This window comes from Paroedura picta, chromosome 7 (assembly GCF_049243985.1).
Source record: "Paroedura picta isolate Pp20150507F chromosome 7, Ppicta_v3.0, whole genome shotgun sequence".
Lineage (NCBI taxonomy): Eukaryota > Metazoa > Chordata > Lepidosauria > Squamata > Gekkonidae > Paroedura > Paroedura picta.
This window is the reverse complement of record NC_135375.1, coordinates 114,305,034-114,327,867: the sequence shown is the minus strand read 5'-3', so window position 1 is coordinate 114,327,867 and position 22,834 is coordinate 114,305,034. Positions and strand designations below refer to the sequence as shown.

At 47.2% G+C, this 22,834-nt stretch overlaps 1 protein-coding gene across 2 annotated transcripts in view; it reads left to right on the top strand.

Annotated features, from left to right (window-relative positions):
* PIK3AP1 (phosphoinositide-3-kinase adaptor protein 1) overlaps window positions 1-20,413 on the top strand; it is a 63,131-nt gene extending 42,718 nt beyond the window's left edge. For both annotated transcript variants that reach the window (XM_077346048.1, XM_077346049.1), the window contains 10 exons: window positions 1,369-1,558; window positions 3,085-3,159; window positions 4,346-4,525; window positions 6,007-6,072; window positions 7,044-7,249; window positions 8,990-9,062; window positions 9,704-9,859; window positions 11,548-11,618; window positions 17,034-17,149; window positions 19,588-20,413. In XM_077346048.1, coding sequence (XP_077202163.1) covers window positions 1,369-1,558; window positions 3,085-3,159; window positions 4,346-4,525; window positions 6,007-6,072; window positions 7,044-7,249; window positions 8,990-9,062; window positions 9,704-9,859; window positions 11,548-11,618; window positions 17,034-17,149; window positions 19,588-19,642 — 1,188 coding nt within the window. In that variant the 3' untranslated portion in view covers window positions 19,643-20,413. The remainder of the gene's footprint in view (window positions 1-1,368; window positions 1,559-3,084; window positions 3,160-4,345; window positions 4,526-6,006; window positions 6,073-7,043; window positions 7,250-8,989; window positions 9,063-9,703; window positions 9,860-11,547; window positions 11,619-17,033; window positions 17,150-19,587) is intronic.
* The last annotated feature ends 2,421 nt before the right edge of the window (window positions 20,414-22,834 follow it).

Below are 22,834 nucleotides of genomic sequence, written 5' to 3'. Positions count from 1 at the left end.
CTCTGCTGAATTTTAAGAGGAACTCCAGGAGGAAGGGGGGAGCAAGATGATGGGGAGGGCAAGTAACTACTCCTTTACTGGGGCACAAGGCAGCAAGTTGACATTGTGATAACCGTACTGGATAGTGGGAGACAAAGAGGCAAACCTCAGAAGGGAAACTGGGAGGGGGGGACCATTTGGTCATGGAATTAGGGTAATTGTGGGTGGGCAGGAAGTTGTGAATTTTCTGCATTCTGCAGTGGGTTTGACTTGATCACCCTGGAGGCTCCTTCCAACTCTATGATTCTGTGATTGCTAGGTCTCTTGTGCACACAACTATCAGAATGCTGTACTGCCACTTGTTCTGATTCTGTTTGATGAATTGATCAAGAATGTTTATTGCACCTAGCTTTCTTCCCTCCCCTTCCCCTTTCACACCTCTCCTTCCCCCAATCCTATCTCCAGAGTACAGTGCCACAGCCTCAAGCACCATAATCTGTCTTTAAAGCACCTCACTATATCCCTTTAAAGATCTTCCACATTCCTTGGGTTCTCATGGGAGGGGGTGTGAAGTTGTTATATTGGGTTGAAATTAATTCAAAAGAATTTTCAGCTAAACATCCGGAAGAACTTCCCAACAGAGAGGTTCCTCAGTGGAACAGGCTTCTGTGGGAGGTTGGAGGCTCTCCTGCTTTGGAAGATTTACAATACGATACAACAGTACAAAAACTTTTAATGGCATCCACAACTTTGGAAGATTTTAAGCAGAGGCTAGATAGTCATCTGACAGAAATGATGATTTTATGAGCTTAGGCAAATGGTGAGTGGGGGGGCAGAATTGCTGGTCGCCCCTGAGGGATGGTAGGTGAATTTCCTCCAGGCCCTGCTGGATTCTAGAGATTTTTGATGGGCATGAAATTGGGGTCACTGTGGGTGGGCAGGTAATTGTGATTTCCTGCATTCTGCAGAGGGTTGGACTAGATGACCCTGGAGATCCCTTCCAACTCTGATTCTGTGCTGTGCCTGTTCTATTGTAACCCAGTTCTGACAAGGTACTTGTTGGGTTCACTTTCTTGCTCTAGGATAAACACATCTTTTGCACCAAGTCAGCTACTGTGTTTTCTGGGCAACTGAAGAAACCTGACAACAACTCACCTTTTATTAAAAATCCCCTCTCCACAGCACAGTTTTGTCCCCCATGTCAAAATTCCCGCTTCCTCCCTTTCCCTTATCCTCACATGCAGGCTGGACATGGCCTTTCATCTAGGGCTTGTAGCATTACCCTGATGAGGCTAAATTCCGATTGACTGTGCTTTGTGAGTTTTGCCTGGTGCCATGCCGGTTGCTGCTGCCTCATAAAGGATTCTTCTGGCTTTCTTCCCTTCCTAGGAGACAGCAGACATGTTGAAAAGCCACATAAAAGAACAATGGATGGAGGGGACAGAAGACGATTCCATGTATGAGTCCATGGCTCACCGCTCCGCTGACCTGCTGATGAAATGTTCTCTGAATCCTGGCTGCGATGAGGAGCTCTATGAGTCTATGGCGGGCTTGGTCCCTGGAGCCTCAGAAGACTTGTGTAAGTGTAGAGTTCCACTCCGGGATGTGAAGTTTTGTTTTGGCAGCAGCCCCGGCCATGGAAGAAGCTGTGCGAGTAAGCAGGACATCCCTCTGGTAGGCCACCAAGGTGTCAATTACGAAAAACAGCCACATGGCATGTGAAGCTGCCTTTGCAGTCAGTTTATTTTTTTACTTATAACCCACTTTTCTCCCTGATTGAGGATCCAGAGTAGCTTTTCACACCCGTGCCCCCTCCTCCACTTGGTTCTTAAAACAGGTAAGGCCGAGAGAGAGTGATGGGCCCAAGGTCATCTGGCAAGCTCCCTCAATGGAGCAGAAGAGTCAGGCCTGGTCATCCCACGTCCTGCTCAGACACGCTAACCAGCTCTCAAAAAACATTCCCTTGTTTTTTGACTGACATTCCCCACAATACTTTACAGAGCCGGTGGCCTATCTATATATATAAAAATTGCTTGATAAGAGTATAAGGAATCAACCACTGGAGAAAAATTGTGAAAACGGAGTATATCTAGAAACCGTTTTGGTTGGTCCTTAAAAAATTATTGATATATAAAAATTATTGTACCAATTGCCTTGGAAAGGTTCTGTTTTTCTCTGTTTATGTTTTGAACCTTTCTTCCTTTCTCGCATTGAACCTGAAAAAAGGCAAAGAGTCCCCCCCCCAAAAAAACACTCACTATCCATTTTTTGATGGAATGTACAGTATTTGCATAATATTGCTGCATCCCAGTGTTTTCTTGTGCCTTTGTTAGAACTTGTTTTGAGTATAGGGCCAGTTTACTCATTCTGAGCTGGCAAAGCGCTGCTGATATACCTGCTTGGGGGGGGGGGAATGTCTGTTTTTCTGCATTGCTTGGTCCAGGTTGCACTGCTATTGGTTGCACTGCTATTACCATATCCTGCTATGTGGGCATATCCTTCCCACAGCTAGAGTTCTGCCTTTTTTCACATCCCATTTCATTTTTGTACAGATGTTTTAATTTTAAAAATGGGGTCTTCCCCCGAAAAATTGTTGATTCCTGATTCCAGTCAATTAAGATTACTTAGTTTGTTGTATTTCCAAGTAGCTCCTGCTGACCCTTGATTTGTCGCTTCTTCTTTGTAACTTCTGTTGACTCGTTCACTTTTTAGTTCCTGCGATTGCACTTTGAGTACGCGAACAAGCTGGTGGCTGCTGTATAGAGCAGGGGTAGTCAAACTGCGGCCCTCCAGATGTCCATGGACTACAATTCCCAGGAGCCCCCTGCCAGCGAACGCTGGCAGGGGGCTCCTGGGAATTGTAGTCCATGGACATCTGGAGGGCCGCAGTTTGACTACCCCTGGCATAGACTATAGTCACGGTTCTCCCCAGCGAATGCTGGCAAGGGCTCCTGGGAATTGTAGTCCATGGACATCTGGGGGGCCGCAGTTTGACTACCCCTGGTATAGAGGAAATGATTAGTTGTGAGGGAAAGGGACCTTTGATGACTGAAAACAACATTTTCGAAAGAATGCAGAGAATATATTTCAGTTTCAATTTTCCAGATGTAGAAATGTTCCAGTCAGATACCAGCAACCCTCGGGCCACAAAGGACTACATGATGCGCAGGTTCTTGGAAGGTGAGCACAAAAGGGTCTTGATCTGCCTGGTGCAGATATCCTCTCATCTGACCCCAGGCAAAGAGACTAGATATGTAGCAGGTCCCGAGTACCTTTTAGTTGTGCTTTGGCAATGCAGGAGGCTGTTCTAACCTTTGAAGGCCTTGCTTTAGAATTGGGCAAATCAAAGTGTGTGTTTAGTCCAGGAGTCCTTAAGAGGATGCCTTGGTAGCTGAGATGGGATGAAGAAGGTTAATAAGATCTGTTGCTCTTCATGGCAACTAACCTACCCCCCTTCCTACACGAAGGAGCTCAGGAACTTCTGCATCTGAAGACGCGTGCACGCACGTGAAAGCTTCTACCGTGAATAAAACTTTGTCTTAGATGTGCCATCGGACTCAAACTTTGTCTCATCGTAGTTTCACAAGCTGTGGAAGATTTGGATGCTCACTCATTGCCTGCTTATTTTGAAGAGCATTACTCACCTTGGCTAGAACTAATTTAGAGTCCAGTCATGCACCTTTAAGACCAACCAAGTTTTATTCAAGGTATGAGTTTCACGGGCATGCACATTTCATGGGATGGAAGTAATCCGGTCAGTCTTATAGGCAAAGTGTGAGAGTAAATTAACATATGCAGCATAATGAAAATGGTTAAGACGTTCCAGAGATAAATAGGAAAAGACAACAATTTGGATTAGCTTATATTCACTTTGATTGAATTACATGGGAAACATTTTGTGAACAATGAAGATGTCCACATTCAGAGAATAACGGGCAAATCTGTCATCAGTGGCTGACAGCAGTTGTTGTTGTTGTTGTTGTTGTTGTTATTATTATTAAATGTTTAGACCGCCATTCTCCAATTAGCTCTCAGGGTGCTTTACAGCATAAAACAGTTAAAAACACAATAAAATCCCCATAAAACCCCAAATGACAAATTACATCATACAACGTATAACATATATAAGCGGCAACGGTCACAATTCTAATCACAATTACCCAACTTGGAGGAGACCCTCCGGAGAGGCCTCCTTCTTCAGGCAGCTTTTCCCATTTCTCCCCTTCTTCCTAATTCAGCGTGTTGGGATAGTCAGACCAGCAACTGAAAAGACAGTGCCCCCCTTCCCCGGCCCTTTTATTAAAATAAAGTGCACACAGTCGATGGCTCCGCAGGGCTTTCCCTCTACTATTAATTTTCTCCCTAGGTGTAAGTGTGGCTAAGCCAGAATACCAAGGTGCTATCGACCACCTGTGTGAAGATGAAGATGTGTATCACACCGTGGAGGAGGACAACTTTTCTTCTGAGGTGGTCAACAGACCCCCGGTTCCCGTGCCAAGACCTGATCCCACCAAGCCGCAGGACAAAGAATCCTACATTCATAAAGGTGACCGACTGCCTGAGAGTCAAAAGCACAACAGAGGGGCTGGGGTGGAAGCTCTCCCAACTCCTGTCGGAGAGGCTGTAGCTGAGCAGCACAGCAGTGCCTTGGCCTGCAGAGAGTCCCAGGTGCTTTCTCTGGCATCTTCCGTTTAAAAGGACCAGGCAGTAGGTGATGGGGAAGACCTTGCTCTGCCTGAACCCCTGAGGAGTCGCTGCCAGTCGGAGGAGAGACTGGCCTTGATGGACCAGTGGCCTCATTCAGGATAAGATAGTATAAGGCAGGGGTGGCCAAGCTCTGGTTCTCCAGAGGTCCATGGACTACAATCCCCATTGAATTGAATGCGCTGGCAGGAGCTCATGGGAATTGTAGTCCATGGACGGTTGGAGAGCCATAGATTGGCCACCCCTGGTATAAGACAACTTCCAGGCTGCAGCCACATCTGGCCTTGCCTCCTGTCCAGGGACACTCTCATATATTCGTATAAAGAAGCATCTCCAGATGGGGCTTGGATGTCCACGCAAGGATCTCCCTACTCTAGCACACATTTAGCATCATGATGTGATGATCACAGCAGCCATCCTGTGAGTCTCTCTGATGGGGAAGTATTTGCTCATAGGAGCAAGAACCCTGACATGGATCCTTCTCCTGGCCGTAAGCCCAGTAGAGGGCCTCATGCACTTCCAGGGGCTGGCCAGTGCCCAGTCCAACCTCCGACTCACAACCTCCAGGATTTTCTAGTCCAAGCCCCAAAGGCGATTCTGGGAGGAAAAACACCCCATTGTACGCCATGTATCTGGACAAGGGCTGGGGCCACTTTATTATGTCATCCTCCAAATGTCTCAAAATGATCTGCAAACACTGTGTGGAAATCAGTGCCACCCTCTCAGTTATGATTTATAGCTCTGGATTTTGGTGCTTAGGTGGCTGCTTAGCAGTACAGTTCTCCATGCTTCTTCCATTACCTTAACAGTGAATCACCATGGGGGCAGGAAAGAGTTAATGCAATACAGAATAAGTTCATGTAATACAGATTAATCCTTACTCTGTCGTTCTTCTACCACCATTAACTTCACTTGGGGGGTTCTGCCTAGGTCCTAGCCAACAAATGTTTGAAGTTCATACCTCAGTCCTGATGCTGTTGAGTTTGGGCCAATTCATAACTGGAGGTCTTGTTTTCTTGCACGATTTGCTTGATGGGATCCAGGGAAAACGCCAAGCTTCTTTAGACCCCTGAGCTTTTTAGCTGTTCTGCAGTATTTCCACAGGCTACAGTAGTGATCCCAATTTGCCCTAGTCCTGGCTGTCAAGACTCACCTCATACAATGCTGCTTAGCTCATCTTTCATACTCAGCAGTCTGGAGGCTGCACAATGGGGGACTGAGATTCGCCCCTGGTCCACAACAAGACCTTGAGTTGGGCGGGCTTGAAGGCTGCTATGAATATGCAAGGAGGTCTCATGTCTTGAGTAACTTGCCTTTGTCTAGTATTTGCAGGAAAAGACCAAGAAAGGCCTGGGAATCTCTATGTGTCTTCAGAGAACATTAGGACAGGTGAGTCAGAATTAGGGCATTCTGTGCATTGTCCAAAGCACTTGTTTGGAGGGTTTTCTGATTTCCATCCATCATAGTTACTCCAAAAGCAGCCATGTGTGAGGTTCTATTGATCGCCCCAATAACGAATTTTGACTTGATGCAAAGATCAGTTTGTGGAAAGCACATGAATGGACCTAATCAATACGTTGCCAGAACTAAAGCCCAGTAGCCCAGGCGGGCTTGTATCAGTATTGCCCAAGTCTGCCCCTATTAGCTCCAGTTTTCGGCAGGAGAAATTCTTCTGTCATGGTCCCTGCCCTTTGATGGGCCAGATGGGGCAAAGAATGCCCCATTGGGCTTCGTGGTGCTTTGCCACACCGTGGGGCTGACCAGGACATTCATTTTTATTTTGCAGGAAGGTATTGCAGAATAATCCCCCCCCACACACACACACACGGTTCCCCCATGCGGCAGAACTATTCTGCTACTGCTTTGTTTGCCAGCAGGACACAATTCTGTGTTAGCTAAAACATTCTTAGAGACAATTTAGGGTTGGGTGCTTCAGCGCCCAAAGCGGCCGGTCTCTCCCGGCGCAGTCCACGCTCCACTGCAGGGGGGCGGAGGGGAGGCACGGGTGACAGTGTCCACTGGCATGCTGACACCCATGCCTCCCCTCCCCCCCGTGGTGCAGTGCGGGCTGTGCCGGGAGAAATCAGCCGCTTCGGGTGCTGAAGCACCCAGCCCTATAAGCAGGCCAATGTTACTCTTTTCATGATGGGAGGTTTGTCCAAGTTGAGCGCAGATGGCCTATAAAGGCCACCATCAAGTTCATGGCTTGTGCTGGGAGGGGGGTCTGGGACTTCCCACTGCTGCAGTGAACCACAACACCTATGTCAAGGAACAGGCTGTGTTGGATAAGCCATATGCTAGAGCTGCCTTGAGATGTCAGCTGAAGGTGGAAATGCTCAAGTGCTTCTCTTCTTTTCCAGAGTCAGCAGCCAAAGCTCTGCGAGTTCATTCTCAAGCCAGTATATATGATCCATTTGCTGGGATGAAGACTCCTGGGCAAAGGCAGCTGATAACGCTGCAGGAGCAAGTGAAGCTGGGGATGCTCACCGTGGATGAAGCCATCCTGCATTTCAAAGAGTGGCAGCTGAACCAGAAAAAGAGATCGGACTCATTTCGTTTTCAGCAGGTGCATGGCTCAGAAAGTGCTTCTGTGCATAAACTGCAGTTAAGCAGCTGCAGTGTTAAACTGCCCACGTTCATACAGATCTTTGTCTGCCTTTCTTGGTGTCCAAGCTTGGACAGGGAACCATTTGCCAGTTGCCTCCTGGGAAATTGTTTTCAAATAGTGCCGCCGTGTTGCAGCTAAGGCAAGAAACGTTGGAAGGTGCTTTGCCATCGCCTTGCCCCTGCATAGCCCTCTGGGACTTCCTTAGTGGTCTTCCATTCAAGGGCCAACCCTGCTTAGCTTCTGAAATCAGATGATAGATAGATGTAGTAATATGGTCAAAACCCAGCAAAGTACATTCGATTATATGATTCTTAAAATACGCAGATAAAAATGGATACATCGATGACAGAGTATAAAAATACGGCAACAAGGAAATTACCCATTTTGTATAAAGTTATCCATTTTCTAAATGCTAAGAAGCACAATTTTGCACCTGCATTTGAAATCACCTTTGACTTTAAATCCAAAAGTAATTTTAGCAGGCGCCCATCTGCATATTTCACGTAGTTATCCAAGAGCTTGAAGTGAAAAAGGGTGGGTCATTATGAGCTCATTTCTTTCCGCTTCGTATAATGCACAACGGAACAAAATATGAGAGGTTCTCTCCACGACGTCTGCCCAGAAGCAAGATCTCAGATGTAGAGGCTGCTGGTGATACTTCCCAAACTAGACGGCTGTTGGGGAAGCGTCCATCTTTGCCCTGGAGAAAGCCCATCTATGTTTGAAATTTCTGATGTTCATTAGGGAAGGAGCAATGGCGATTCTGAGATCAGATGAGGTCCAGATCAGTGCACAACCAAACTAGGTTCACAAAGGATCACCATATGCCCCTTTTAGTGGCCAAGAACATGAGGGCAAAGTAGTCATAAGGCGTATGCAGAATGGTCCCAATTAGCTACAACAAGTGTTGTGATTGCAAAACTTGATCTCCACTTGGCTATACGGTCAAAACTGGCAGACTTTTGCAGCTGCACAAGCATTTTTTGAGGGGAACGGGTTCCCCTGCAAGCAGGGAACAGGATCTGCATTATTTATTTATTTTTAGATTAGATTTCTATACCGCCCTCCCTTGTGGCTCAGGGTGATTTACAAAGAACATGAATAACAGGTTGCAATATAAGCTGTGCCATCAATCAATAAACGTAGAGGAGACCGTGGGAGAATAGTCATGATGTTCAAGTTACAATTGTTTATGTTGGTCTTATACCAGAGCAATAATAAAACACAAATGTAAAAACAAATAGAATGAAACACAATAGCCATTATGTGTTTTACATGTTTTGTTTAATTGATGCTTTTGATTGATTTGAAGATGTGTATTTTTAATAGTGTAGCTTTAATAGTTTCAATTGTTCACCACTGTAAGGATCTGAGTTATCTAGAATGGCGACATAATAATGCTATAAACTGATTGATTTGAAAATGTAGGAGCAGAAAAAAATGTTTCTAAGTGCAGAAAAACTGCCTTGAGCCAAAAGGAAGGGCTGGGTACGTATTTGTAAATAAATAAAACGCGGACCAAGGGCCATGGAAGACGCAAGAGAGCCTTGTTGCTTTTAACTGGCTAAGTCAAATCTCACTTGACTAGCAGAACAGCTCTTGTCTGAACTTCACTTGATCTTAACTGATTTGGCAAGCACATATGAAGAGATACACACTTTTATCCAAGTTCCTGAAAACACCATTTTGCATTTTCAGGAAAACTTGAAAAGACTACGTGACAGCATCACTCGGCGGCAACTTGAAAAGCAAAAGGCAAGCAAGCATTCAGGTAAAAGACTGTAAGTAGTTGGGAGCATGTGATCCATTAGAAGGCTGTCTGCTATGCGAAAGACCTGGTCAGACTGCCCTCCTGTGGGGAGATGTTCATGGGGACCTCCTTTGCTGGTGCCCACTCCCACGTCCTTGTCGTCAGGACTGTATGAAGAACTGCATGTAGATCTCTGAACTGTGCATGGCTATGCCTTGGGATGGGAAGGGCAACTGAGTCTTTTAAAGCTCGTGGGCACCTTTGGAATTTTGATAGGGGGCAGTGAGCACCACCCCAAAATAGGTGTCACGAAAGCTGGAGCCAGACAGAAGTAGGAAAGCCTGAATCCTAGAATCCTAGAGTTGGAAGGGACCTCCAGGGTCATCTAGTTCAACCCCTGCACAATGCAGGAACTCACAACTACCTGCCCACCTACAGTGACCCCGGGGGCAGGCAGGGCTCAGGGAACCCGAAAAACCTGCTCATGGCTCCTCAACAAGTGAGCCAAATGGCCCTGCAATCGTAGTATCAGCTCCATGCACAAGGAGGACTCACCCCAACCTTTAAAGGTCTATGATCTCAAATGGTTTCATTTATCATATGACTACAAGTCCATAGTCATCCTTGTAAACACTTCTTGAATAATCCTGTTTCTCCCCTAGACTTGGAAATCACTGTGCCTCTGGGACATCTTCAGAAGACCCCCAAGAATCCAGAATGTGGCATATATGAATTTGGCCCTCGGAAAAGTATCTTCCCACCAAGTAGAGAGATACAGCGAGGAGCCTGGAAGACAGAAAGCTCATCTAGCTCTGCAAGTAAGCAGGCAGCCATCCAAGGAAGAGCCGGGATGCTTTGGGAAAGAGAGGGGCATGTAAAACAAGGCTGATTCAATTCAGGAGGGGAATACGGACGATGTCAGTTGTCAGTTCTGCCACTCTCACCCTGGTTCAGGGAAGGTTGTGTATATGCTGCAACTGGATTCTTAAATATTTGCACATACACACACATACACGCATACATACTAGAATTAAAGCCCGTTGTAGCTGATACAACAGGTTCTAACGGTGGGGGGGAATAGCAAAGAGAGAGGGAGGTAGAAAGGAAGAGAGTGATTAAGATAGAGAGAGGCACCCAGTGTCTTTGAGGTCCTGGAGCTGCTGCAGGTGGACAGGGGACTCTGAGCATGTGCAGAGGGCCTGGGGGGAAGGTAGATCCAGGTCGGGGAACTCTTGGGAATTTTGGGGCTTGGAACCTGGGGAGGACAGGGGATTCAATGGGGGGCGATGACATACAGTCTCTCTCCCCTTTGAAGCAGCTGCTTTCTCCAGCAGAACTGCTCTCTGTGGCCTGCAGAGGAGCTGGAATTCCAGGGGATCTCCAGGCCCCACCTGGAGGCTGGCATCCCAAAAAAGCAGCCCTTTTATCCAGGTGAACTGTTCTCTGTGGCCTGCAGAGGAGCTGCAATTCTAGGGAATCCTCAGGCCCCACCTGGAGGCTGGAATTCCGAGAAAGCAGCCCTTTTATCCAGGGGAACTGCTCTCTGGCCTGTGAAGGAGCTGTAATTCTAGGGGATCTCCAGGCCCCTCCTGGAGGCTGGCATCCTGGGAAAGCAGCCCTTTTATCCAGGGAAACTGCTTTCTGTGTCCTGCAGAAGAGCTGTGATTCCCGGAAATCACTAGGCCTTACCTGGAGGCTGGCATCCCGAGAAAGGAGCCCTGTTCTCCAGGCAAAACCAGACAAAAGGATTATGATGATAAGAATAATTTTATGGTTGGGGGTCACCACAACATGAGGAACTGTGTTAAAAGGTCGCGGCATTAGAACCACTGCTCTAGGTTATAATGATCAGCTCTGCAGGCAAAAATGGCTCCTTTGAAAGCCAGACTCTGAGGCATTGTACCATTTTGAAGACCCACTTCCAAACCTCCAGGAATATTTCCTACCCAGGCGTAGCCAACCTCCAGGTGCAGCCTGGAGAGCTCCTGGAATTACAACTCATCTGCAGAGTATAAAGATCAGCTCCCCAGGCAGAAAGGGCTGCACAGGCCTAACTGTCCCATCCAGAAACTTCCCTCACTTTGCCTCAGATAACTGAACTCCCCCCCCCTCCCTTCAGGCCTGCTGTGAAGGAGCCTCTAACATTCCCTGACTAAGGGGAGGGAGGCGTTTCCAAGAGCGATGCAGAGGAGTCCGTGGGGGTACATGTGCTTTCCTTTGGGGGGGGATGACAGAAAAGCCCCTTCTCACTTAAAATACTGCTCTGGCCAGCCTCACTGCTGGAGGGAAGAAACAGCCAAGCCATGTGGGGAGGGCAGTGGCCGCAGCGTTCCTTGTGGACATAGCACAAAATGGTGTCTGTGTCTGCTTTGAATGGGGCCTCTCTTTCTAAGGGAGGCCTAAGAGGAGTGGGAGGGGCAGACATGTGGTCTCTCAAAGGTAAACTGGCTTTGTGCGGAAAATGCTTGACACCCAACCATAGTTGCTGGTCTTCTCTTCCAACCAGGTAGTTCAAGTAACCGATCCAGCACTCGAAGTTTTCTTAGTGTCAGCAGTGGGATGGATGGAGACAATGAGGTAATTTTTTTCTCAACTCATTTTTCTCTTTTAGCAGTATTATTGAGATTGTGAAGCTGATGATGATGTGGAGAAAGTGGTCAGAGAAAACCTTCTCTCTTCTATTCCATTAGAACCTGGGACAATAGATTCATAACTGGTAAAATTAAGTACTCCTTCAGGCAGTGAATGACATCGTGGATATGGTGATACCCACAAAGACAAGAGGCTTTAAAAAGGATTAGACATCCTGGGAGCCAACAGAAACCCCATGAGGCAGGGGAGGCTGAGGGGACTCTGAGAGAATGGGGACTGGCCCAAAGTCATCCAACTGGATACATATGAAGGAGGAGTGGGGAATCAAACCCAGTTCATCTTCATAGTTTCTGTGCTGTCCCAAAATGGAACTGCAATTCAGCAGGCCTGCCAAGCTTTTCTGAATACTTTTCACTCTTTTCAACCCCAAAGTCATGTGATCTGGGAGTTCTCTTCTTGCTGCTGACAAGAGAAGACATCCTCAGTGAACTGATTTCATAGAATCATAGAATCATATTGGAAGGGGCCATACAGGCCATCTAGTCCAACCCCCTGCTCAACGCAGGATCAGCCCTAAGCATCCTAAAGCATCCAAGAAAAGTGTGTATCCTGCCCTCCTCCAAGTGACAACCTTTCAAATACTTAAAGAGGGCTATCATGTCCCCTCTCAACCTCCTTTCCTGCAGGCTGAACATTCCCAAGTCCCTCAACCTATCTTCATAGGGCTTGGTCCCTTGGCCCCAGATCATCCTCGTCGCTCTCCTCTGTACCCTTTCAATTTTATCTCTGTCCTTCTTGATTTCATTGCCTCAGAGTGTCTGAGGGAAAATTGATCTTCAAAAAAAGAAGAGAAATAACAAAATGGCACTCTTTCAAAAGGGCCCTGAAAGGGCTGCCAAGATGGCACAAAATTATGGCCACACAGCATGCTTGTTGTGCCTGGGTGAAGAGCCTGTTACTGGGGCCTGCCCAGCCTGCAGTAAAATGACTCTGAGGACCAGAAACTGCAGGGCGGCAAGATTAAAAGCCACATTGCTTGAGAAGGCCCCATTTGTCTCTAAAATGACTCCTTAAGGACAATAACTCTGGCAAAAAATGCTTCAAAATGCCCTTGATCTCTGCAATGTCTGCGACCATGTAATTTTGGAATGTACAGTCTTGTGGAAGAGAAAAACTGTACATAGGCTGTACATATAGGCTGTACATGTACAACTGTACATATAGGCTGGATTTCAGGAAAGCATATTTTAACAAACTTAAAATTATGGTGGGTAGAATTCAATGGTCTGAAAAACATAAGGAGATGGAAGTTCAAGAGGGATGGGAGTTTCTTAAAAGTAAAATACTGAAGGCACAATCAAAACAATTACCTTGTGAAGAAAAAATGTGAGGAGACTAAAGAAGCCAGGGTGGCTTCATAAACAGTTTTCAAAAGATCTGAGCAATAAAAAAGGACTCATTATTTAGGAAATGGAAGGAGGGCCTTATAACCAAATATGAATATAAACAAATAACCAATGATTGAAGGGAGAGGGTTAGAAGAGCTAAAGCTCAGTATGAGCTAAGGCTAGTGAGAAATGCTAAACACAATCAAAAAGGGTCCTTTAGTTATGTTCAAAGTAAGAAAAAGAGTAAGGACATAGTAGGACCATTGTGGGGCATGTTTTGGGCACCACAATTAAAGAAGGATGTAGACAAACTGAAGTGCATCCAGAGGAGGGCAACGAAAATGGTGAGGGGTTTGGAGACCGAGATGTATGAGGAAAAGTTGAGAGAGCGTGGGCTGTTTAGCCTGGAGAGAAGACGACTAAGAGGTGTTATGATAGCCATCTTCAAATACTTGAAGAGCTGTCACATTGAGGATGGAGAAGAGTTGTTTTCTGTTTCCCCAGAAGATTGGACCAGAACCAATGGGTTGAAATTAATTCAAAAGAATTTTCAGCTAAACATTTGGAAGAAGTTCCTGACAGTTAGAGCGGTTTCTCAGTGGAACAGGCTTCCTTGGGAGGTGGTGAGTTCTCCATCTCTGGAAGTTTTAAGCAGAGTTTTTAATGCTGATTCTGTGAATTTAGGCAGATTGTGAGTGGCTGGGCAAAAGGAATTGTGTCCATGCTTGCCTCTTGTGGCCCTTTCTTGCATATCCAGGGAAATGCTGCTCTCCACTTTGGAGTTAGGAGGCAATTTTTTTCCAGGCCAGAATGGCCATGGATTTTGGCTTTTCTTGGGGGGGGGGGCATTATCTGAGCATGGAATTGGGGTCCTTGAGGAACTTTACTCGTCTCTCCTCTCCAAGATGATGAACCATTTATAAGCACCCTTGGGTAGTGATCTGTAAACCAGTTCTCCATCCACCTAACAGTTATGGATCCATACCACCTTTTACCAATTTGTCAATAAGAATATGATCTGGAACCTCATCAAAAGCTTTACTGAAATCAAGGTAAACAATGTCCATAGCATTCCCCTGATCTAGCATGGTAGTTTCTCAAAAAAAGAGATCAGGTTAATCTGACATGACTTGTTCTTGAGAAAGCCATGCTGAGTCTTAGTAATTACAGCCATCCGTTTAGCTGCTGCTGATTTGTTCTGATTTGTTCTAAAAAGCTATAGTTACCTGGGACCTCCTTTTCCCCTTCCTGAAGATGGGAACAACATTTGCCTGCCTCCAAACTTCTGGCACTTTACCTATTGTCCAAGAATTTACCTATTGTCCAACTGCACCTTGCTTTTACAAAGGGGTGCCTATGGTAAAGGAGGTCATGTAGGGGTGCATACCCGACCCTCCAGCCACCTTTCCCTTGTCTTTTGTGGGTTTCCACCTCATGAAAGCTTTTGTTTCCTCATCCCCAGTGTCTGACATGATGGTGCAAACAATCGGATTTCAGGAACGTATAGGTAGTCGTAGCAATCTGTGAGGTTTTAGCCAATTTCCTTCCGTAAGAAAGAAAAGTTTCTTTATTGCAAAGCACAACGATAGTAGTAGCCCCACTATTCTTGCTAAGACTGACGTGAGGTGGCTTAGGGATCATTGCTGAGGAAGTCAGCATGGATTTGTCTCCAACAGGTCCTGCCAGACCAACCTGGTTTCCTTTTTTGACCAAATGACAGGTTTGCTGGATCGTGGAAATTCGGTTGATGTCGTTTACTTGGATTTTAGTAAAGCTTTTGATAAGGTTCCCCATGATGTTCTGATGGATAAATTGAAGGATTGCAATCTGGATGTTCAGATAGTTAAGTGGATAGGGAATTGGTTAGAGAACCGCACTCAAAGAGTTGTTGTCAATGGTGTTTCATCAGACTCGAGAGGTGAGTAGCGGGGTACCTCAGGGCTCGGTGCTCGGCCCGGTACTTTTTAACATATTTATTAATGATCTAGATAAGGGGGTGGAGGGACTACTCATCAAGTTTGCAGATGACACCAAATTGGGAGGACTGGCAAATACTTCGGAAGATAGAGACAGAGTTCAACGAGATCTGAACACAATGGAAAAATGGGCAAATGAGAACAAGATGCAATTTAATAAAGATAAGTGTAAAGTTCTGCATCTGGGTCAGAAAAATGAAAAGCATGCCTACTGGATGGGGGATACGCTTCTAGGTAACACTGTGTGTGAACGAGACCTTGGGGTACTTGTGGATTGTAAACTAAACATGAACAGGCAGTGTGATGCAGCGGTAAAAAAGGCAAATGCCATTTTGGGCTGTATGAACAGGGGCATCACATCAAAATCACAAGATGTCATAGTCCCATTGTATACGGCACTGGTCAGACCACACCTGGAGTACTGTGTGCAGTTCTGGAGGCCTCACTTCAAGAAGGACATAGATAAAATTGAAAGGGTACAGAGGAGAGCGACGAAGATGATCTGGGGCCAAGGGACCAAGCCCTATGAAGATAGGTTGAGGGACTTGGGAATGTTCAGCCTGGAGAAAAGGAGGTTGAGAGGAGACATGATAGCCCTCTTTAAGTATTTGAATGGTTGTCAGTTGGAGGAGGGCAGGATGCTGTTTCCGTTGGCTGCAGAGGAGAGGACACGCAGTAATGGGTTTAAACTTCAAGTACAACGATATAGGCTAGATATCAGGGGGAAAAAATTCACAGCAGTGGAAGGGGCTGCCTAAGGAGGTGGTGAGCTCCCCCTCACTGGCAGTCTTCAAGCAAAGGTTGGATACACACTTTTTTTGGATGCTTTAGGGTGCTTAGGGCTGATCCTGCGTTGAGCAGGGGGTTGGACTAGATGGCCTGTATGGCCCCTTCCAACTCTAGGATTCTATGATTCTATGATTCTATGAGTGCTGTGTCACAGAAAACCTCCCAGACCAGTATTGCAACTCCCCACCCACCTGAGGTCTGTGACTGGTGAGGAACCGAGTAACTGGGGTGGGAGTGGGAAGCTGTCTCACCCTCCCTCACGCGGGAGGGCGTCTTGTTCACGGGGGCCTAGTCTATATTATATTCTGCAAAATACAATTGCAGAACAGAACTATACTTGTTATGTATAGACCTGGCATTCCAAGACACCAGAGTTGGCCCCTCCCCTTGCATCTCTAAGGATGAGACAAATGTTAGAAAGGGTTCGAGGATATCCATACACCCTGCCATTTCAATACCTTTATCTCACTGCCGTACCTCCCATGTCCCTCATTGACTGGAACCTCTAACCCAGGGGCTAGTCCATGGACTATAATTCCCACGAGAATTGTAGTCCATGGAAATTGTAGTCCATGGACATCTGGAGGGCCACAGTTTGCCCACCCCTGCTCTAACCTCTCCTTGCCCCTCTTTCCTGTCCCCTCCTGTGCATTGCCAGATTAATATTGCCCAATTTATCTGTCATCCCAGCCCTCAATCTATCACCCTGCAAATAATTCCCATATAACTAGCATTAAACCTACTAGTTACAATTAAACCCGCACCCTTTTATTTCAGACCAGCTGATGGGGCTTGCATGGAGGGAGGGATGAACTGCATTTTACCTATTTCTTTTGAATCCCTTCTTCAGTCTGGTACTGTGCTAAAAGTATGCTTGTGAACATTTTCTTTGTCATATTTTGTAAGTTTGGATCCTGGTAGTGGTTCTCTGTGCCACGTAGAATTCCAGTGTCCTGGACACACCATTTTAAGAGGAACAGCAGGAGGAAGGGGAGCGCAGTCAGTGGCTAGGGGCATCTAGAGGGAAGGCAGGTGTGGGGGAAAACCTGGAGGGCAGGGAGGACCAAAGCCTGCAGGCCAGAGCAGAACTGTTTGGCCACAAGACCTTTGACAGCGTCAGATGCAGAGACTTTTCAGGGGGTCACTTATTTTTTAAGCCTAGTCAGTTGTGGTCTCTTGAGAACAGACTGAAGATGGTTCAGTCAGTGGCTGTGGGGCAAAAATTAACTTCCACATTTTTGATGTAGGATAATGAGATGCCAGAAGTGAAGAGAAACTTCAGCCCCATGACGCCGCAAGCGGACAAGCAGCACCTCACGGCATCCGAAAGGACTCCCAGAATACCTCCTCGCGTTGCTAGCAGGTTTTGTATAGTAACACTTACCCTTTGCTCTGTGAGCAGATCAGACCAGGGCCTGATTGACGGGTGAGGCAAGAGCTCTTGGTTCATGCGGTGCTGAACCTCAGCTGGGTCACGTGTCAGACTCACCTGTCAGCCCAGAGTGCAGGTCTTGTTGCTGATGAAACAAGATCATTTTGTACTTCTTTGAGATTGCCAGCCCCCCCCCCCCCCCCAAGAGGGTGGCGTTTATAGCAATGTGTGAAAGTCAAATGTAGGCGGGAGTGGGGTGGGTCTAATAGATATGTCAATTCTGGTGACATCGGAAGAGGCCTGGGAACCCCAATTCCTGTGAGGGGAAAGCACCAGTGTGCATAGCATTACCAATAAAATAAAATGCTTGTTAAAGAAGAAGTTAGTTTCATTTTTGTGTGTGCAATATGCTAAGCAGCAAACCTTTCCTGAGCAAAACACGAAAGTAGTAATCTCAGCCGTCATGAAGCCCCCCATGCAAAGCAGCAATTCTCAGGGTCAGAAATGGCTGCCAGGGCAAAGGGAAACCTGGGAAGAAAGGAATCCTTATGCAGGCTGTGCATAGCCCTTGCACTAGATCCAGTAGCTCTCGGCTAGGGATGCCAGCCTCCAGGTGGGACCTGGGGATCCCCTGGAATTAGTGCTCATCCCCAGATGACAGAGATCGGTTCCCCTGGAGAAAATGGCTGCTTGGGAGGGTGGACGCTGTGGTATTGTACCCCACACAGGGTCAGGGATGCCAGCCTCCAGACGAGACGTCCACTTTCTTCCTTGCTATTGGGGCATTCAACAGGCAAGGGAGCAGGGGGAGGGGCCATGGGCTAGCTTCCTCTGTCTCCCCCCCCAGCCACCCTCCCCACACAAACTCAAAGCTCAGTTTTAGACAGAAAAACAGAAACTCCCAAGACGCTGCAGGAAAGGAACATTCTCCAAGGAGCATAAATACTAACAAGCAGGCTTGACAAGGACTGTGGGTGGGGAAGAGGCAGTAGGCAGTTTAAGCTGGGAATAAGTATGCAGGCTCCACCTCCTCTCAGCCAGGACTGACTAAACCACTCATGTTTGAGGGGAAAGGCGAACAAGGGAAATGGCCAGCTCCCAAGCCTAGCTAAAGCAGCAGGAAAGATGCCAGGGACCCCTTCCAGCCCCTCCCCCATCATGGCCCCCCCCCAGCTGAGAAATCCTGTTTTAGATAAATATGTATGGGGTAATCAGTGTGAACAGAGAGAATTTCTCTCAAAACTCCCAGACATCCAATTAAGTTGATGAGCAATAGATTCAGAATGGACAAAAGAAAATACGTCTTGACTCAACAAGTGATTAAAATGTGGAAATGCACTGCCAGTAGCTAGAGTGAAGGCCACAGGCAGAGGCTTTAGAAGGGGATGAGAGAGATTCATGGGGGAAGGTCTGTCAGTGGCTACGAGCCGTGACGACTAAAGGGAGCTTCCACGTTCAGAGCCTCTGAAGACAACATCAAGGGAAGGCCTAGGCCTCTATCCCTAGGTTGTTTGGCCCTCTGAGTCAACTGACTGGCCATTGTGTAAGACGCTGGACTAGTTGTACCCCTAGTATCATTCAGCAGGGCTCTTTTTCACTTTTTTGCTGGGAAGGTCAATAGAAAGGAGGAAGTGCAGACTAAAGGAGAATCAAGGATTCTGCTAGAGTTGATTCCAACCAGCAGCTGTCTACTAAAGCCTGTCCCAGCTAGGGTTGGGTGCTTCGGCTGCCGAAGCAGTCTTTCGTGCCCAAGGCAGCCAGGCAGGCCACCAGCGCCACCCCTCCTCCCCACGCTGCGGTGCTGGCTGCTTTGGGTGCGAAAGGCTGCTTCAGGAGCCGTAGCACCCAACCATAGTCACAGCATGTTATCCAACAAACTATGGGGTTGTTATGAAAAAATATACAGTGTGGGTAAGTTCAACCACAAAGCAAAGCCATGGTTAGTTTGTGAAGCTTGGATTTGACTTGCAGGTGAAAATTCATACCCTGATTTGCCTCACTGTTATTCTTTCCCTGCAGAACAAATCAGGATTTGTCACTTACGAAAAATTATAGTTAATCTTCCCGTGTGTGATGTCTAAGCTAAGCCTATATTGCATATCATTTTATAAAATATTACTGAAACTATGGAGCTTAAACTTAGTGTAGACTCTGATGTTTTCTAAAGCTATATCTAGGTTTAGATTAACATATGATTATAATAACCAAGCTACATGCATCTACAACTGCAAAATAGCTAAATAATAAATGGAAATTTTAAATTTAAACTATTCTAGGTTATTGAAATGGTCTTTTCCTTGGTATTTTAAACCAACTTTGTAGGGGACATGTTTAATATGTAACATATCAGATCTGAGTTGGTGCAAACAGGAGCTGGGTACTAATCCAAAGCGGTTCTTACATTCTGCTTTTTCTACATTTTTTTGCAGGCCATTGAGTAACGACAGCTTTAACCCACCACCAGTCCCCCCAAGAGGTCGGTGAAATGCTGCATTAAATCCTTGGACCTGTGAAACATGGGAATGCCCGGTCTCTTTCTTAAGATTGCCTTTTTAGCGGTACTGTACTCGGCAGAAGTTTCCTTCTCTTTCCCCCCCATCTCACCATCAGTGGAATCATCTTGGCACAGAGGTTGACTTCAGAAAAGATGTTTGGAGTCCTCACTGTAATGGCTCTTCAGACGTACCTGACTTGAATAGTCCAGGCAAGCCTGATCTTCTCAGATCTTGGAAGCTAAGCAAGACTGGCCCAGACTAGCTCCTTCAATGTGAGGATAGCAATGGCAGACGACCTCTGAACATTTCTTGCCTGGCTGCCAAACAATCTCAGGATCTCCTGGCTACGTTACACACACATGGCATACAAGATAAATAAATAGATTTAAATCAGAAATGTTCACCGAAGGCAAGCAACTCAGGGCTTTTATGGTGAGGATTCTGCAGGGTCATGATGCTGCAGATACTTAAGGAATTCCCTTGAAATCTTCCGTGGTGCTTATGGATTTTGTAATGGCTCAGTGCCTCAGACCTCCAACCGAATGCATGTATTTGTTTGTCAGAGAAAACAGCAATACGGGAAGCTGAGTTATAATTCCTTTTTTAAGTACCAAAAGGAATCTCCATGCAACTCTACATTTGCCTTGCCTGGATATGGTACTTCTATGACAGCCTAAAGGATGCCACTCATCCTAACGTCGTGACCCATCATGAGCAATACAGAAGTGTGGGATAAAAATAAAATTATTGTTCTTATTAAGGCCTACATTCTCAAAATGTGGAGAACTTCTACGGAAGGAGTCCTTGGGTCTTTGAAATGAGGCATCATGAGGCTGATCCTGCCTTGAGCAGAGGGTTGGACTAGATGTCCCCTTCCAACTCCATGATCCTATGATCAAGTTAAAGTGGGAATAAAGGACACTTCAGCTAGCCTGTCAAGTGCAGCAAGAACTCACAAGCTTCTATGAAAAGAAAGCGTTTATTGAAAAGTTACTTCAGACACCTAACCTAGAAAAGTCAATTCTGCCAAACGTTACTTTTGCCTTCCCTTATCAAGGCAACTCTCCCGCCCAAAACTTGAATGTTCCCAAGGGAGGGGGCCAAGAGCACCAGGTGCCATAAAGTAGGGAGTTGTTACTTCTCACACGTCCTTGGGGCACCCCGGCGCCAACTGACAAGATAACTGCATTTGTTACACAGAGCAGGCCCTTTTTCGGCCAGTTCAAAAGACAAACAGTTTGCAATAAATCGTGAGAGCAGGTTAGTTTCGGTTTCAGGCAAATAGTTAACACTACAAAGGGACTAATATATAAGGGCCCCTAAAAGGGAAAAAAGTTTAAATAATAAAACCAAGATGGAGTAGCTCAGTCCAATTCAATTCATGGCAGCGAGCAGGCACTGATCCTGACATTCCTCCATTCCAAAAAGGTCTCCCCCCACCCGATCAACCCGCATCCACCGGTTTAGGACACAGAGGGAAAGCTCGGTGAAAAGCCCGGAGCAGGCGAGGGGCCCGGACGTCGGCGGCCTCTACTCACTCCCTATCCCCCATGGGGAAGTCCTTCCATGCCACCAGGTATTGGAGGCGGCCCCTGTGCACCCTGGAGTCCAGGATTTGGTCGACTTCATAATGGGTGTCCTTGTCGATGAAGACAGGAACGGGCGTAGAGAGCGGAGGGTGCCAAGCGTCCGGCTTCGGGGCACGTTTCAGCAGGCTGGAATGAAAAACGGGATGCACATTCCTATATGTTTTAGGCAAGGCTAACTCCACAGTCACCTCATTAATCAACCTTGATACACAGAAAGGTCCCACAAATTTGGCGCCCAGCTTGCGCGATGATTGCTGACAGCGGAGATTTTTTGTGGACAAATACGCCTGATCCTCCACCGCCCAAGCAGGAGCGGCTGCCCTTTTCTTATCGGCCTGAGTCTTGTACGCACGCTTAGCCTCCTCCAGGCAAGATACAATGGAAGGCCAGGCTGCAGAAATGTCCCTTGCCCACTTATGCACATCAGGAGCCTTGGAGGACTTAAGCTCCCAAGTAGGCGCAGCCAGTAAGTCGGTACCATAGACCACTTTGAAAGGGGAGACCCCGGTAGATGCATGGAACCCATTGTTGTAGGCAAACTCCGCCAGCGGGAGTAGCGCCACCCAGTCATCTTGCTGGTGGTTGATAAAGCAGCGAAGGTATTGTTCCAGGATCTGGTTCACTCTTTCGGTCTGGCCGTTAGATTCGGGGTGGTACCCGGACGTGAGGGCTTGCTCTACACCCAAAAGCTTTAAAAGCTGCTGCCAGAACTTGGCAACGAACTGGGGGCCCCGATCCTAGGGATTCCATGTAGGCGGTATATGTGGGAGATAAACAACGAGGCCAGTTTAGCCGCCGAGGGCACCCCCCCGCAGGGCACAAAATGGGCTTGCTTGGAGAAAGCATCAACCACCACCCAAACCACAGTCTTTCCCTGGCTAGGAGGTCGGTCGGTAATAAAGTCCATCGTCACGTCCGACCATGGGCGAGACGGGGTAGGTAGCGGATGGAGAAGACCCCGCTTCTTTCCCCCCAGAGGCTTGGAAGTTAGACACACGGGGCAACCCTGGACGTAGCTCTCCACGTCAGATCGCAACAAAGGCCACCAATAATGCCGTCGCACTAGGTGCAGCATTTTCACAAAGCCAAAGTGTCCGGCAGACTTGGCGTAGTGGCACATCTTCAAGACATCCCCCCGCACCCCTTTTGGGACGTACAATTGATTGTCTTTCAGAAACAGCCCCCCCTCTCCTCCAGGGAGCAGCGTAGTGTCCCAAATTCATCGTCCAACAGGACATCCTTCTGCGCCCAGCCCCCCGGGACGGGGATTCCGCCCCTTGCTTTACTGCGCGTCATGGCCGCCAACCCCAACTGGGCGGGCGTGAATACCGTGTCCACCAATGGGTCGCACATGCTATTGTACTGGGGGAGGTGCGACAACGCGTCCGCCAGGAAGTTCATTTTGCCTGGGAGTAAAGTCGAACCGAGAGAAAAACTCCGCCCATCGCATCTGCTTGGCGGAGAGGGAGTGAGGCTGCTTGAGGGCTTGTAAGTTTTTGTGATCTGTCCACACCACAAATGGCACCGCCGCTCCTTCCAACCAGCGCCGCAAGGTAGCCAGAAGTAGTTTCACGGCAGCCGCTTCCTTCTCC